Source organism: Urocitellus parryii, chromosome 9 (genome assembly GCF_045843805.1).
Source record: "Urocitellus parryii isolate mUroPar1 chromosome 9, mUroPar1.hap1, whole genome shotgun sequence".
Classification (NCBI taxonomy): Eukaryota; Metazoa; Chordata; class Mammalia; order Rodentia; family Sciuridae; genus Urocitellus; species Urocitellus parryii.
The window spans coordinates 48,731,764-48,750,222 of record NC_135539.1 but is presented as its reverse complement, the minus strand read 5'-3'; the positions used below and the strand labels follow the sequence as shown (position 1 = coordinate 48,750,222).

Here is an 18,459-nt window from a genome sequence, read left to right as displayed (position 1 = left end):
CTAAATAAAGATGCATGTTCAGATTCAATTCATATCAGATATTTATTCTTTTGATTCCTCTTTTATTGGAAATGTATTTTTGAGATTTTTTTTTTTAACAGTCCGAAACTGCAAGTTTGTTAAGGTGACCTTCATTTTCCTTTGTATAAATAAAAGTGTGGCACCCTCTGCTGATTTTGAAAGGAATTGCTGAATAGTAATTTTCAGGATTGAAAAAAAGAATGATGATTCAAATGTTTGAATTGTCAAGATCATTGTAATGTCATGTGTAGCTAATAAAAAAAAAAGAATGCATGTTTATATTTCAGCCTTATTGTCCCTCAGTCTTGCTACTATGATGCTCCTTTTTGCTCATCATTAAGCAGTGTGACATTATACATGCAAATTAAACCCATATTTTGAAACAGGTTGAGGAACTCAAGTTGAGCAAATACCTCAAGAGTTGAAAGATACAGTGCAGTGCATTCTATTCATTATGGAATTTTTTGGGGGCAAGTTTCAGTATGATTTTTGCAGAGAAAAAAAGGCAGCTATTTCAGAGGGCACATGTAATTTTATGGAATTTAAAACTTATCACGGAAGTGCCATTGATTCATCAGGTAGTTTTACTTAGAGCAATCGTGATCATGTATATATCTGAGAGGCTGATGGCAGCTGCAAGCAGTATGGGCTGGAGGTGGTGGGGACAGTCTAGTGTGACAGTCATTGCATTTGCTAAGTTGGCTGATTAAGGCCCTCAGGAGACACAGCTCTGAGGTACAGGAGACTGAGAGAGAAATTATTTGTTCTCCAAAGACAGCATAAAAATCAAGACACAAATATTGAAAGAACAGTAGAATGAATAACTATATACCTTTGTTAAATCCAGCAATTTATAACATTTGGCCATGTGCAGGCTTGTGCTGTCTCTCTCTCTCTCCACTGAACATTTTTGAGTGACTCACAGAAATCATTACATACTTAAATACTTTAACAAGTATCTCTCCAAAATTGGGATGTCAGGGGAGGGATGTTTAGGGAGATATAATCAGAAAAGTTTGGACTTGAGACTATAGATACTAGGTTTTGTCATATCTCAAAAAACAACTGTACAAGCTTGGTTTGACTGTTATTAATTTGTAGCTATACAGTATTTCCCTTCCTTGACCCTTCTGAGATTTTTGGGAAGTGAATGTATAGCAAAAGCTATTGAATTTGAGATCAAAGCTTTTTATAAACCTTAGAAAACTTTTTTGATTAGAGCAAAATATCAAATGCACACAAAAGTAGTATTAGAAATTGTTCTTGGCCAAGGCAGTGACCCATGGAGGCATCTCTATGGGAAGAGAAAGGGGCATTAGAGAGGAGATGGTCAGACTTCTCCTACCATGGAAGGAGGGCCTGGCTCTATATTCATTCTAGAACCCCGAGGAGAGGAAGTTTCAGAAAGCAGGTGCACCGGGAGAACAATTATGGTCCAGCCACATGACGTGGTAAGAGTGAGCAGGATGCAAGTCACTGGCACAAGCATGGACCACTTGCAGGAGAAGGGATCAGGAAATGCCAAAGGGCAGTGGGCATGGGCACTGACCTTTAATTAGAGACTTTTCTGGCCTTACCTTTGGTCTGGTGAATGTTACAGATTATGATAAATGAGATTAGCTTCCTTCCTCCATTGACCAGGAGAACTAGGAAGGGGGTGATCGGAGTGGTATAAGATGAATAACAACAATGTCACACACAAAACACTTGATATTATCATAACTAAAATTGACAGGGGTTCCACTTTACTCATTCATTTCTTTATCCATTTAAAAAATAGCTTATGGAACCACCTGTTGCTCTGTGAAGGATTATTCTCAGACACCAAGGATCCAGCAGTGAACAAGACAAAAGAGTTCCTGCCTGTGGTTTGTACCCAAGACAGAGAGCAGACAAGACACCCGGCATATATGTAGTGTATTAGATGGTGGTGAGCACAGTGAAGACACAGTGGGAATGGGGGTATGTGTGTGTAGACAGTAGACAGGGTAGCCAAGGAGGCTCCCCAGAGAAGATACCCTGTGAAACCTGAACCACAGTAGTCATGTTCCTGTGTGAAAAGTGTCCTGCTCAGAGTTGGCATTATTTGCTGGTGCATCGTGTAGGCATGTCTCAAGAACTCGTGCATAGGAAGTGACTTACAGCTGGTTTCCAAATAATCTTTAAATTATTTTGTGTCCCAATATGTCCCCCCACCCTTCTCTTTTTCATTCAAGTCCTAACCCTCAAATTTCTTGACCTTAAATTCATTGGAAAGTGAGTTTCTCTTACCCAGACTCATTCCAGAGGATGTTAGTAGGAAGGAGTTTGCCTACTAGCCCTCCAAGAGGTGATGCATAGTTCTGTGAAATGCTCTCTTGTGTAAACATTTCCCATGGCTTTTGGACAATGATTGGCATGTTACTTTCCATAGCAATTTAACTTTCCTTCTGTCTTCACAGGAGACTTTGGAGATGTTGACTTTTTCCCCTTATAGTCTTGTTCAGACAGGCAAATTAAAACTTACAAAGTAAGTCAATAGATCCCAGCATCTAACACAAATGAAGTTTATTGAGGTTATTGAAGAAAGTAACATAAAAACTTTTATGGACAATACAGTCCTCTTAAGAATTTGCTTGACTTTTAACTAACTGATAATGAGTGTCTTCACTATTTAATACATAAAGGGCCAACATAGACTAGATTCTCTTTTAACTTAGCATTCTGTATTCTGCTCCACAAATACAACATTAGAGTTGTCTGAGGAGCTTCTCCCAGTATGCTTTTAGCTTTAGAAATCATTAAAATAGGGGCTGGGATTGTGGCTCAGTGGTGGTAGAGTGCATGCCTAGCACATGGGAGGAACTGAGTTCAAACCTCAGCACCTTGTAAAAGTGAAATAAAGATATTGTATCCACCTACAACTAAAAAAATAAATATTTAAAAAAATGAAATCCTAAAACAGATGATGTGTTTGAATACAGAAAAAAAAATGGACATAAGCTCTTGTATAGGGGAGTGAGGATCCTTTAAGAGTGTGAAAGTAGAACACCAGGGAGAAAAACCAAAGTTTACATTGAGTTCTTCATATTCTAAATCAACAATGCTTTTGAATCTCATATTTTCTTTTGTTATCATCTATTTTTAATAGCTTCAAAAATACATATGTAAATATGCATGAACATAGCAACTGTGTATTAAATTTATTTTGACTGTTGCTGTACTTAATTTAAAATGTGACTAATTTTGGTATCATGACATTTTATAATGAAAATGCATTTTTGGAAAGCTTATTTATGGTGGTTCTGACATAGGGCCTAAGAAACTAAAAAAGCTAGACAGTTTGCATGATTTTTGTTGTCAAATTAATATTAACAAATGAAATCATGTTTATAAATATCCAGATTCTTTGTAGGTATTTCTCGTAGGAAATAACAATTGATTTGTTTTTTTAAAATCATAGTATTAGTTTGTACACATGAGCTATGTATCAGTTTTAATGTGCTAAGTTGCACTTCAATAGCAAACAGTCCCCAAAACAAATGTTTATTTCTTGCTCAAGCTATATGTCCCTCACATGTTGGTGGGGTGTTCTGTTCTATGTCCAGGACTTGAGCTGATGGAGGTGCTATTATGTGGAATAGTAGACAGTTCGAAAGGATAGAGATGTGGAATCTTGCACGGGCTCTTAAATGTATCTTCAGAAAGTGACAAACCTGTCACTCTTATTTATTAGTCAAGCCAAGCTGTAAGACCTCAGCTAACCTCAAGGGGATGGTGACACATACTTACATCTTCTCTGCACTTGGAAGAGAGAAGTCACAGAAATATCCTTGAGTTGAACCATTGTCTAACCACAATTAGGAACATTTCCAAAGTAAATTACTAGAGTTGGGTTCTCTGCACTGTGTGCCTTGGCATACTAGTTGAGTCATCATTGGTAGTGATATTTGAAACCATCTACTATACTGCAAACTTGTAACACAATTACTTGTTATTAGTGTGCCCTTTTTGACAAAGTGTGTGTGAGTTTTTTTTTTTTAATATTTATTTATTTTTTTATTTTATTGGCGGACACAACATCTTTGTATGTGGTGCTGAGGATCGAACCCGGGCCGCACGCATGCCAGGCGAGCGCGCTACCGCTTGAGCCACCGCTTGAGCCACATCCCCAGCCCCGTGTGTGTGTGTGTGTGTGTGTGTGTGTGTGTGAGTTTTAGTACAACAGTGACTCATGTCTTTCAAAACTGACTTCCAGAATGGTTCCACACACCATCATGTAAAGACTGGATTATGTGTGTAGCTATTTTTAAAATCAGTTCACTTGTAATTCTGGTGTTGTTTCTCATCTCTGAGTGCTGCTTACCAGACTCTTAGGCGACTGTTCTGGCTCCTATTAGTTGGTAGTTAACTCCTTCTTGGCAAAGTATTATGCTAATTGTTTTAAAATTATGACAAAAACTCCCATTTAGCATTTGTTTTACTTTTTAATTGGTACCAGGGATTGAAACCATGGGTGCTAAGCCATTGAGCCATACCCCAGCCCTTTTTATTTTGAGATGGGGTCTCATAAGTTGCTGATGCTGGCTTTGGAATTCTGATCCTCCTGCCTCAGCCTCTTGAAGTCTTTTTAAAAAAAATTTATGTATTTATTTTAATTAGGTATATCTGACAGCAGAATGCATTTTGATTCATTGTCACAATTGCAGCACAATTTTTCATGTCTCTGATTATACACAAAGTAGAGTCACACTGTACATGTCTTCATACATGTGCTTAGGGTAATGATGTCCATCTCATTCCACTGTCTTTCCTGCTCCCCTACCCACTCCCTTTCTGTCCCATCCCCCCTTTATTCTATCTAAAGTTTGTCTTTTCCTCCCATGCTCCCCCCTCCCCAGTCCCCATTATGAATTGGCATCCTTATATCAGAGAAAACATTCGGCATTTGGTTTTTAGGGATTGGCTCACTTCACGTAGTGTGATATTCTCCAACTCCATCCATTTTCTTGCAAATGCCATAATTTTATTCTCTTTTAATGCTGAGTAATATTCCATTGTGTGTGTGTGTGTGTGTGTGTGTGTGTATATATATATATATTATATATATGCATGCCACAGTTTCTTTATTCATTCATCTATTGAAGAGATCTAGTTGCTTCCACAGTTTAACTATTGTGAATTGAGCTGCTAAGAACATTGATGTGGCTGTATTACTATAGTATGCTGATTTTAAGTCCTTTGGGTATAGACCAAGGAGTGGGATGGCTGGGTCAAATGGTGGTTCCATTCCAAGTTTTCTAAGGATTTTCCATACTGCTTTCCAGAGTGGTTGCACCAATTTGCAGTCCCACCAGCAATGTATGAGTGTGCCTTTCCCCCCACATCCTCGCCAAAACTTATTGTTGCATGTATTCTTGATAATTGCCATTCTGATTGGAGTAAGATGAAATCTTAGAGTAGTTTTGATTTGCATTTCTCTAATTACTGGAGACATGGAACATTTTTTCATATATTTGTTGATTGATTATATATCTTTTTCTGAGAAGTGTTTGTCCAGCTCCTTTAACCCATTGATTGATTGAGTTGTTTGTATTTTTGGTGTCAAGTTTTTGAGTTCTTTATATGTCCTGGAGATTAGTGCTTTATCTGATGTGCGTGTGGTAAAAGTTTGCTCCCAAAATGTAGGCTCTCTTTTCACCTCATTGATTGTTTCTTTTGCCGAGAAGAAGCTTTTTAGTTGGAATCCATCCCATTTATTAATTCTTGGTTTTATTTCTTGTGCATTAGGGGTCTTGTTAAGGAAGTTGGGGCTTAATCCGACATGAAGAAGATTTGGGCCTACTTTTTCCTCTATTACAGCCTTGTGACATCCTAATTTTTTAAATGTATGATTCAGAAGTGTTAAATATATTCATATTGTAGTGAAACAAACAGATCTCCAGGACCTTTTCCTTGCAAGATTAAAATTCTGTAGATATTGAACAATAACCCATTTCTCCTTCCCCACAGTCACTGGCAACCACCATTCTACTTTCAGTTTTTATGCTTTCAACTACTTTGAATACTACATATAAGTGGAACCATACAATATTTGTCTTTGGGTGACTGGCTTTTTTCTTTTTGATAGCTGAATAATATTCCATTGTAGGTATATACCACATTTTGTCTGTTCATTCATTTGTCATGGTCATTTGGCTTACTTCTATCCTTTGTCTGTTGTGAATAATGCTGTAGTAAGTATAGGTGTGCAAATATTTCGTTGAGATCTGTGTTCAGTTTTGCTGGATGTATACCAGCAAAAGGCTGGCTTGAATTTATGATCCTCTTACCTCAACCTCCTGAGCTGCTGGGATTATAGGTGTGCACCACCCTTCCCAGAATTTTTAGATTTTTGAGGAGTTGCTTTATGTCTTTCCCCTAGTTCCTGCACCATTTCACATTCCACCAATAGTGCACAAAGGGTTTCAGTTTTTTCACATCCTCCCCAACATTTGTTATTTTTTATTGTACCCATTTTAGGTATGAAGTGATCTTATTGTGATCTTGATTTGCATTTTTCTAATGATCAATGATCTTAAGGATCTTTTCATATGCTTCTTGGCCCTGTGTGTGTCTTTTTTTTTTTTTTTGAGAAATATCTGGTCAGTTTCTTTTTATGGTTGAGTTATAGGAAGCCCTTATGGATTCTGGATGTTAATCTCTTATCAGATTCATGATTTACAAATATTTTCTTCCATTCTGTGGATTCCCACTTCACTCTTTTCATTGTTTCTTTAGATGCTCATAATAAGTTTCTATTTAATCTGGTACTATTTGGTCTCTCTGTTCTTGTCTTTTTTTTTTTTTTTAAAGAAATGGTTTATTTTTGTTAAGTTTATATGAGTTTGTGTATGTGTGTGGTACAGAGGATTGAACCATGGCAGTGAACAAGCAAGTCATGCACCCTATTGCTGAGTTGCATCCCCAGACCCCCTCTGTTCTTGTTGCCTGTGCTTTTGGTATCATATTCAAGAAATCAGGGCCGCATCTGTTGTCAGTAAACTTTTCCCCTGTGTTTGCTTCTCAGAGTTATAAAAAATTAGGTCTTATATTTAGGCTTTAAATCCATTTTGTTTTAAATATTATGAATTATATAAAGCATGGGCCCAATCTTATTATTTTGTATGGGGACATTAATTTCCCAACAGTATTTGTTGAAGAAGATGTCCATTTTCCATTAAATGATTTTGCATCTTTGTCAAAGATTACTTGAATGTGCACATGAAGGTTAATTTCTTTGCTTCTGTTGTGTCCTATTGGTCTTTTTGTCTATCTTTTTGGATATACTACACTGATTTGATTAATATAGGAATCAAGAAGTGTAACACAATCTCCAATTTTGTTCTTTTTTTTAAAAAAGATTTTTTTAGCTTATTTTGAATGTGTTGAGATTTCTTGGACTTTAATATGATCTTTAATTCTGTAAAAAATGTCATTTGAATTTGTATGGATCTCATTGAACTTTTATGTCACTTTAGGTAGTATAGACATTTAACAATATTAAGTCTTCCAGTCCATGAACATGGGATATCTTTGCATTTATTTGTGTTATCTTTAATTTTTTTTCTCAGTGTTTATAGTGTTTAGACTTTGCTTCCTTGGGTAAGCTTATTTCTAAAGTATTTTATTTGTTATCATGAATAGGATTTTAAAAATTTCTTTAAAAATTGTTAATTATGTAGAGAAATGTAATTTTGCATCTTTCAGTTTTGTTGAATTCTTTTATTAGTTTGAACTGTTTATTTTGTGTGTTTGTGAGTGTGTGTGTAGTCTTTAGCATTTTTTACATAATAGGTTGTACCATTTGCAAATAAAGCTAAAATCTTTCTTTCTACTTGAATGCCTTTTATTTCCTTTTCTTGCCTAATTATTGTGGCTAGAACTTCCAGTACTGTGTCAAATAGAAATGGTAAGAGTAGGAATCCTTGTCTTTTTCCTGATTTCAGGGGAAAAGCTGTCATTCTTTCACCATTGAATATGATGTTAACTGTTGACTTTTCATATATGGACTTTATTATGTTGAGATAATTACTTTTTACTCCTAGTTGAGTATTTTTTTAATGGAAAGGAGATTTATTCTATTTTTACACATGTTAATCTGTATAGAAAGTGATACATAATTTTAATAAAACTAGCTAATTGGGTGATCTATTTTTAGACCCTTTGTGATATTTTGGAAATTACTAACTACAAATGTTTAGTAATACTGTGGTGACATTTTGTTTTTAAGAAAGATTCAAAAGAGTCTGAATCTAATTCTTGAGCTTCTGATTTACTCTATTATTATTTTATTATAGCTGTGTTCAATATAGAAGTTATCTTTGGCTACCTTGCAGGATTTTTCTATAGACTTTAGAAATATGTATGGCTTTTATAGGTTATGAAATTTTAGGTGTGTTTTAGACTTAAGTATTGGTGATCAAAAGATTGAAGACTGAGAAGATTATTTTCTGAACCAGCTTGGTGTTTTGGATTAATCAGAGAAGGCATGATAATAAGGTGCCTAAGGAGCAAACTAGAGAATGTGGATGTGAACTGGGCAGCTTTAAACATGTTAAACTCAAGGATATTAATGGAAAGGTTTATTTTGTTTATTTTTTGTGTGAGTGTGTGTGTGTGTGTGTGTGTGTGTGTGTGTGTGTAATCTTATGTGAGAGATATAAGTTGGAAATAAGGAAATCTTATGAGGGAATATAAGTTGAACAAAACCATTAGGTCATTCACATAACATCTGAGCATCTTGCAAGTTTTGTTTAGTCATCACAATAAGTGAATGAGGCATAGATATTAATTCTACTTGATAAACAAGAAAACTGATTGAGGGAGTTTAGAGTTAAGAGGCAGCATTGTGTAGTGTAATGAACAAGTGTGAGCAATGAGTTCATATTATCTGACATTAGAATCCTTTCAAGCTGGGGCATAGGACAAATTTCTCAAAATTCAGTTTCCTCATCTGTAAGACATGAAATTGTGTTTTCTAAACAGGATTATTATGAGAATTCAACAATATATGTTGAATTTTTAAGCTAATGTCTGGGAATTGTATGTACTTAGAAAATGAAAGCCATCACCAACATTCCTATGTGTATTCTAAATGATTTTATATGGTTTTCTAACCTTTCATAATTTGTAACTTGTACAGGTAAAAAGTGGTAGAGTCCGTTTTTTTTTTTCCCCCCAGTACTGAAGATTGAAACCATGGGTACTCTACTACTAAGCTGTATTCTCCAGCCTCTCTTATTTTTTATTTTGAGATAGGATATCAATAAGTTGCCTAGCTGTCCTTGAACTTGTGATTCTCATGCTTTAGCTTCCCAAGCAGTTGGGATTGCAGGTGTGAGCCACTATGCCCCAAATTCACATTTTAAAACTAAGGTCTGTTTCCTACCAAAGCATGTATTCTTTGCATCATAGGATCCTAAAAGTTTGCTAGATTAGAGGAAGTGGGAAATAGTGGTGAAAACGAGATTGGAAAGTGTTAATAGAAATTATCGGGCTGGGGATGTGGCTCAAGCGGTAGCACGCTCACCATGCGTGCGGCCCGGGTTCGATCCTCAGCACCACATACCAACAAAGATGTTGTGTCCGCCGAGAACTAGAAAATAAATATTAAAAAAAAAAATTCTCTCTCTCTCTCTCCTCTCTCACTCTCTTAAAAAAAAAGAAAGAAATTATCATCTGTTGACTTACAATTATATAAGCATAATTTCATTTCATTAAGTTGTGTGGCCAAGGTCATATAGTAAGTAAGGCAGAGCTGGGATATGATCTTAGGTCTGTCTAATTTCAAAATCTGTGCTGTTATTATTCTGCTTTACTACCAAAGCAAAAGAATTAGGCCACTTTGACCTGGAAAGATAAAGGTTTTGGAAGGTTGGAGTTGGCCACATATTGAAATATTTATAAATGGGAACCTGTGTTAGTCCAGGTCCCTGTGTTATGTGTTGCTATATCAAATTACCCAAAGCCAGGTGCTCTATAAAGTAAAGAGTTTCATTTGCCTCACAGTGTTGGTTACATTTCAGCCTCTGGTGGGCTTGCTTTATCAAAACCTCTTCCTGTGGGAAATCACTTACTATAAGAAACCAATATTGATTTCTTCCAAGGGTGATGCCTCCGATGACCTAATTATCTCCACGAGGCAAATACCTCTTAAATGTTCTACTGCTTCATACATCCGCATGGGGACCAAGCTTCTATCAGGTGAACACTTGGGGACCATGCTCAAAACATCCAGATCATAGCAGGACCATTGTGCAGTTTTTAGGGATGTGTAACACAGGTTCCCTCTTCAAGGAAATCTTATGAGGGATATAAGTTGAACAAAACATAAAATTACATTTGTGTACCTTAATTATAAAAAAGGGTTGTAAAAATTGGTTTGTCCAATAGAGAAGATCTAACAGAATGCCGGTGGAATGCTGAGATGGATCTGGAATTGAGAATTATTCAAACAACATGTAACAAAGGAGCTGTATTATTCTTCCCTGCCCCCAATAATGAAAAAGCCAAAATTAGAAGAAACCACAGTGAAAATAGCAGTCATTGATGGCTAACAGTGTAATCTTGAAGAAGAAGAAACCAAGACATTTTAGTGCTAGGTGGTAGGAAGTGAACCCAGTGACAGTGGTCGTCATCAGAAAGAGCATTGTCTCTGGTGAGGAGAGGGGAATAAAACTGGAGTCCTCATGCACTGGCTATTGTGCTAGAGGTCATCCATTCCACCTCTGCCTCCAGGAAGGACAGCTGAATGAGGCAGGCAGTGTATACCTTCTCCAGAAAGCGCTCCTGGTGGATGGCCTTCCTTGTGAGTGGACCAGGGCTCCTGGCCGACTTTCCTATGGAAACCCGGGTCTCTTAAGTTTATAAAGCAGCTTATCCTCCCTTTCCTCTTTTCAGTCTTTAAATCTTTATAAAGATTATAAAGATTCTTTGAATGAGATGCTCCTCTTCTGTTGCTTTGGTATTTCCCTTTCCATTTGTGGGAAGAAGATACGTTAGTTTCACATTCCATAACACTTGAACCCTGTTGAGTTTGTAAAAATGTGGGGCATTTTAATCTTTCACAGTTGTTCCTTCCCCCCCCCCCTTAAAACTAGGATTTTGGGTTTGGGTTGTATAAGGCATATTTTCTCACAAACAACATCTGAACACTTTGGCAGCTGTAAGCAGATTTTAAAGGTTCCTACATATACAGATAATTCTCAACTTAGGATAATTCACTTCATAAAACTTTACTTTTCTACTTTACAGTGGTGTGAAAGTGATATGCCTTGTTTAGAATCCGTACTTCACACTTTGAATTTGGATGTCTTCCTGGGCTAGCAACATGCGGGGCAATCCTCTGTTAGCATGCTGGACAGTGACCGTGAGCACAAGATTCTTAGGATAGCCAAAATTGGAGTCTAATTTTGTTGATGATTAGAAAGTGCATCTTTAAAAATTCCATCTCTCTTATTTTGCATCTGGTTTTATATCACACTGTTATTATTATTTCCATGATAACCAATAAAAATGTTACAAGCATGTTGCTTTTAGATCTTGAAGTCACTGGCAGGTAGGATGCAAGCATATAGAACTGTGGTCAGCACACCCCATTTCTGGCAATGAATGGGTTATGGGAACATAGTCACGCTCACATGCCTGTTATTTATGCTGAGACAGAAGCCATATGGGTTTCAAAGCCCGAAGTGTTTCCTGTCTGATCCTTCCCAGAAAATGTTTGCTGGATTTTGGCTTAGAATAGCCATTCTCAACACTTTCGGATTCCAGATCTTTTGACACTCTTAAAGTTATTGAAGACTCTGAAGAGGTTTGATTATGTGGGCTATATTGATCAATATTAAACATTGGAAGTTAAACTAGGTTCACTTTTTAAAAAAATATTAAACTTGTTACTTGTTAACACAAATAACATTTTTATAAAAAAATAACTATTTTCCCCCAAACAAACAAAAAAACATTAGTGAGTTGCAAGTTTAATTTCTGGCTTAACAGGAGACAGTTATTTTCTCATTTGTCAATGCTCAATTTGTATTACGTGTTTTGGTTGAAAGATATGAGGAAAGCCAACCTAACTCAGAACTGTAGGATCATTTTGGTAGCCTCTTCAGTCAATTGTGGATATATTTTTCTATTACACCAAAAAACGGCATGTGGCACGGTAAGCTGCAGTGTAGAACTGGAAAACACCATAAACTTATTGTGTTGGAACTTTAAATCTATCTTGTGCTTTACATAAATTTATTCATGAATGATTTTCTAGTGTGTTACTGGAAAACAGGAAAATATAAGTTCACTGAGTTATATAGGTCTTCCAAATGTTGCCGCAGTACCAAAAAAAAAAAAAAAAAATCACATTGGTTTTACTACCACCACTGATTTTCTCAGAAAAGCCTGTGATTTTGAAACACTGATAGAACCAGGCAAAGTGGAGACTCATTTACCTATATTTTGCATTTGTTTTGGTTAACTTGGTACATACCATGCAAAGAGAGGGCCATCTCTGGTAGATGCAAGCTTTATAAAATTTTTGCTTGGAAGCTCACGTTTTATCATTAGCAACACATACTGCTAGTTTCTTTGAAGTTACAGAATCATTTCTTTCATGTTCAAGAAAATGTCTGTCAAATGCCCAATTACTAAGGTTTAGCATTCATTAGATCTTTTAAAAATGGCACCCATGAAACAAGTGACTAGTTAGTTTACAACTGAAATCATCACACAGATGTTTCTTGAGATAGCCTTTGCTTTATTTCCAGCAATAGCACTTTATGTGTACTTTCCATTTCATCACAGAGAATATTAAAAAGAAGTTAAGAGTCCATTAATTTTTAATTTTCATTACTCCATTAAGGATAATCTACAGCAAACCCTTTTCCTCTTCCCTTCCCACCTGTGCTACCCCTCCGGTACTGGGAAGTGAACCATGAATAGCTTCAGTTCTGTGCCACTGTATTCATTCATGCTGAGGTGCCAGTGGTCTCACCACTATCACTTTTCACCATTGGTGCACACATTGACAGTGCAAAAGGCAGATAACATCTCACTATATTTCTAGAAATAATTTGACCTCAAGAAGCCCTCTGGAAAGTCTTGGAGTCTACCATACCTTGAGAAGCACTAGTGTATCAGCTATAAATACCATTTCATGTAAGCAGATTTATGTCACTTGGTTATATGTTGCTTCCTTCATATTCTTACAGATAGAATTTATGAAGCATCAAGTAAAGTTAACAGATGTCAGTCTGCTCTTGCATTAGAAAATATAGCTAATGAATCTTTCAAATTGAACTTTCAAGAAAAAATTTGTGATAATAGATTTATATTTTGTTGTGTTATTTTATTGCTGTTTAAAAATGTAACTCTAGAGTACTTTCACCTTGTGATAAAATCTGCAGTTGGATTACTGAGTATTGTTGTTGTCTTGTGAAGTGATAGCCTCTTAATATAATTCTTTTTTTAAAAATTTTTATTGTTGGTTGTTCAAAACATTACATAGTTCTTGATATATCATATTTCACACTTTGATTCAAATGGGTTATGAACTCCCATTTTTACCCCGTATACAGATTGCAGAATCACATCGGTTACACATCCATTGATTTACATATTGCATACTAGTGTCTGTTGTATTCTGCTGCCTTTCCTATCCTCTACTATCCCCCCTCCCCTCCCCTCCCCTCCCTTAATATAATTCTTAAAGAGGTTATTTGTGATGACATTTAATTAAAAGTTTTCATATTCTTGAACACCCCCTCCCCAATTGAGAGGGAACATGCTTGGAGGTTTTTCAATTTATTATTCGTATTCATTAACTGTGTGTGTTCACATTAATGAAAAAATTGCAAATGACTATGTCACTGGATGGAATGAAATAAATTCTTGAATTACTGAAAACGCAAACCACTTCCTGCTCCAGATACCTGCACTTCTGTAGTTGGCCACTAGGTGTCATGAGTGGCACAGGAGCATTGAGGGTTAGCCAGGGACAGTAGAAATTTGAACATTGAAAGCTCATAGACCTTCACATAGTTCACTGTTTCCACGTGATCAATGCCAGAAGAACCTGATACAGTGTGATATATAGAGGCAAGGTACAACTGGAATAATGAAATTTCAAAAATAAGCCTTTTAAAAGGAGGGTTGTAATAGTTCTGTTGGGTATTGTAAATGCTTCAGGTGCACTTGATACAGCTGTTATGTTCCTGGCTTTGAGTCTTTCTCTTTTTTATGGAATGATGGATTGAACTTCAATTTAAGAATATTCAGTAATCCCTCTCAGGACATACTGTAACAGCTGGTATTTTTGTATTGTAGTAAATCGATTCCATACAACAGTCAGTAATAATTATGGCTAGGTTCTGACAAATTCCAAAGCATTTTCAATAAATTTAGCCAAAGAAAATAACATTGTTACACAAAAATTTAACTCAATTTGAAAGTTAAACCCGGCAATCGCAACTCTGTTCTACAAAATGTTAAGTATTTTGCTGATTAGGATTCTATCAAACCATTTAAAAAATCTACATGTATGTTCTGAGAAGATAATTACTTGGCAGTATATATACTTAGATGATAATTAAAGTGTAGTAAATACACAGATTTGGAAAAATTTACCCTGAATGTTCATTATGAAAAAAATGAGAGAGATTAAGTTCTTTCACATGTGTCAGTATCTGCTCAAAGAGATGTTTTGGTGTGGATTGTAAGATTTTCTTTAGTGTTAATGCAATGAAATGTTCCCCACTGTTCACATTTTAATTATTTGATAAAAGCACTTTAGTTTATATGATATATATGGATTATAAAAGCAAAATATTATAAATTCTTTAGGCCATTAAGAAAACTGTAGGTTGTATAGTATTGATTGTATATTATATACCCATTTCTATACTCACAGTGGCAATCTATACCATACAAATTATGGCTTTTCTCAAGGCATAAAGAGCTTAAATTAGACACATATGCACATATAATAAATGCCTGCCAATGTACATACATACATATTGCTCTAATGATAGAAATGTATGTGCGTATGCTTTTCAAATTTTAACTGTTTTAAATTTCTTTTTCCTTTAAGCAAATAAAAGTCCATTAATTGATTGCTTTCTTTAAATTATATGTAGTCTTTTTGGGACTTGCTTTGTGTATGAATTATTTCATTTCTACCCTTGCTTTATATAAGGAATATTTTCATGTAGTTGAATCTTAGTCCTGATTAGAATAATTTATGCAACCAAAGCAAAGTTGCTTTTTAAAATCATTGGGAAAATATCTTCTGAGCTGAGCATTAATGAAACCTTGCTTTGTCTTTTTTCTCTCATTTAAAATTTTTAGTTTAGTGATTTATATTTTCATTTGGTATTTAAAATAACTGCCCTCATATTTTTAATTAGCACTCATCTTTGTATGAATTTGTGTGCATGTTTTAACTACATGAATCTTTGTTATATGAAGCAGATTTCAAGACATCACAGCAGATAGTTTAGTCTAAGAAAGACTATTTGGTGAATTTTTTTATAGTGAGTTTCACTTTGGCAATTAAAAAGTTAATTTGGAAGGCTTTAATGGGATTTTTACAGTTGGATTTTTTTCAAGTAAAATTTGGCAAACTCATTTTCTTTATTCTGTAATATGAATCAGCAATTTTAAAAGGTTTTAGGAATTAAAGTGAGCCAGTTTTTCCCAGTGTTTACAGTGTCTGTTTTTCCTGTTGTCCTTGTATATGTTAAAATATGCTTTCAAATGACTGACTTTGTTATAGAGATTTGGGGAAAAAGCATTTAAAAACGAATATAAGTGCATTGTGTAGTTAGTTCTGAGTTCTACAAAAGTGTAAATGGAGTGTATTTTCCGTTATTAGGCAGCAGTGATCCAAATTTAAACCACATGGCCTCCTTCTAGGTGTTAGGTCAGTGTAAATTTAATCTTGCTACTTTCTTTTATGTTTGAATTTTATAATTAGATTACCTGAATTTAAAAAAAAGCTGTGGACATATTACATTTATTGTTTGTTTACAGTGTGTGAAACACTATGTTGTATGTCTTAGCATATTCAATTATCAACAGTTCTATGAGGACGATAATTCCTCATTTGTAAGGAAATTAAGGCTTATTTGATAAGATTAAAAACTTGTGCAAAATCACAGAGCTAGCAGGATTAGAGATTAAACCAAACTCTATACTGCCTATTTTGGGATAAACTTAGGATAATTATTGGGAAAAAAAAGTTGACATTTTCCAAGATACATCAAAACCTAGTTTTTACTAAAAGAATTTACTTATTAGCTTGGATCATTAAGTTTAGTTTAAATTACTAACACTTTGGAAATCTATAATAATTTCTTGCTTCAATTTTAGTAACAAAAAAAAAAGGCTTTCAAGGTTCTTTGCAAGACCTCAGTTAGAAAACTTTGCAGTCATCATATTAGAATGAGCTTTTTAAAAAATATAATTAGTTATAGGTTGCTGACAATTCATATGGTCTTGGTTATGCGTTTAAGAATTATAGCTTGAATTATGATAACAGAGGAAAGGAATTTTATTTAGAATGGCATCGACTTACAGAAACTTCTTAAAGTTCTCCATCTGTCTCATCAGCGGCCCCCAGACCAAATGTAAAAATCTTTAAGGAAGCCTTGGTACATGCGTGAAGCGCATTCATGTTTTCAATTAGAAATTGCACATCAGAATCAGAAGCTTTCTCACTGAATAACTGCATGTTGTCTGTAGAAGAAATTCTGTTAGAATTCTTGTGATCTCGTTGGTAGTGTGTGGTAATAAGAATTTAGAATTAGTTTTTGAATGTTGCCTTTTAATGATATTCTTTTTTTTTTTTTTAATATCTAAACGTTTCTTTTCTTTCTAGAAAGGGCTCACACAACATATAAATCCTGGGCGACAGCGTGGCTGCAGGCGGTTGAACTGGAGCTCCCCGTGGCTTTCTGAGGCGTGAGTGTGTGGAGGGTGTTTCCTCACCTGCAGCCTGCATCATGCCAGCCCTGTCCACAGGATCTGCTAGTGACACAGGTATGCCAAGCCAAGAGGGGCAGATTTTCTTCCACCCTTACTTCAATCTTGTTTGTGGTGAGAGGCAGCATTGCTATAAGAAAGCACCAACAGCTCATGCCTGTTTCTCTGCGACCAACACGAGGGGCATGAAACCAACTTAGACGTGTCCTTGGTAGACAAGCTACTGGAGGCCTCTCTCTGGCTGCTTCTCTGTCCAGGTTGTGGTGCCCTGTGGTGGTCTGTGTCCGTGTTCTCCCATTGTCTTGCTTTTGGAGTAGTGCTGTGCATTTGATTTTTAAAAATGAAGTATTTTAAATATACAGAAAATTCTGGCAAATACCATGATTATCTACCTGTATTGCCCTTCACACAGATTTAATAAACTTTTTGCTGCCTTTGCTTCAGACCTCTCACTTTTACTTTTTCTTTAAAAAAAAAAAAACAAAAAAAACCATCCTCTCTATTCCATTCCTCTATTTTCTTCCAGACGTGATGCCTATCTCTAAATTGATAGATGTCATTGAGGGATTCAATTAAAACTCATAAACACATTTCATCTTATCAGTTCTAAGATTTACAGAGGCATAGAGTGAATATTTCTAAGAAAAGAAAAAATATCTCACATGTGTCTGTAAAATTTCCCCTTTCTGATCTAATTTAGGGAATGCAGTGGGGGTGGACCTTGAAGGTCCTGGTATTCCTCAGATTTGGTGCTTTTGCCCCTGGATGCCTATAAGGATGTGTGTCTGGGAGACGGGGGGCATACTCAGGCATAGAGTGTTTGCTTAGCATGTGTGAGACACTGGGTTAGATCCTCAGTATCCTCCCTGCCTCCCAACCCCACAACCAAAAAAAAAAAAAAAAAAAAAAAGTGCACATGGCTCTGCTTTGCATTTTGAAGACCCCTTGAAAGAAGTGGTGGCATACTGTGACTAAAAACATTTCCTCTCTGTCACACTGGCTGTGCTGAATTTGGTCCTACTGGTCCTATTTTCCAACCAGCTGACATAGCTATTTCAGCCTATACCATTCCAATCATTTGCTCTTTATCTTCAGAAACAGCTGAGTTACAAATGTAATTTTGTGTTGTTATTATGTTACACTGGCATTTTTATTTGCACAGTTTGCAGATATCATTCTTTGCTATTTTCTGGCATTTCCATACTTACAGTTTGGAAAGTTTTGTCTCATCTTTATCTATTAAGAATCCCCCCCCCCAATGAGATTTACACTAGCTTTTGTCAGGAAGAAATTTTGATTGTTAAGTCATATAAAATATTTCTTTGTCAAGATATTAATTTGGAAAACAGCTCCTTTGGAATTTTTTCCTTTTTAGTTGTTATATATTCTCACATTTGTGTTCTTCTATATAAAAATGAATGATTTAAACTTTCCGTAGTAGTT

At 35.6% G+C, this 18,459-nt stretch overlaps 1 protein-coding gene across 5 annotated transcripts in view; it reads left to right on the top strand.

Moving 5' to 3' along the window:
* Mpp7 (MAGUK p55 scaffold protein 7) overlaps positions 1-18,459 on the top strand; it is a 259,878-nt gene that overhangs the window by 45,780 nt on the left and 195,639 nt on the right. For 3 of the 5 annotated variants that reach the window (XM_026410608.2, XM_026410606.2, XM_077802561.1), the window contains one exon: positions 16,913-17,073. In XM_026410608.2, the coding sequence (XP_026266393.2) occupies positions 17,037-17,073 (37 nt within the window). In that variant the 5' untranslated portion in view covers positions 16,913-17,036. The remainder of the gene's footprint in view (positions 1-16,912; positions 17,074-18,459) is intronic. The other 2 variants (XM_026410607.2, XM_077802562.1) reach the window with 1 other exon arrangement.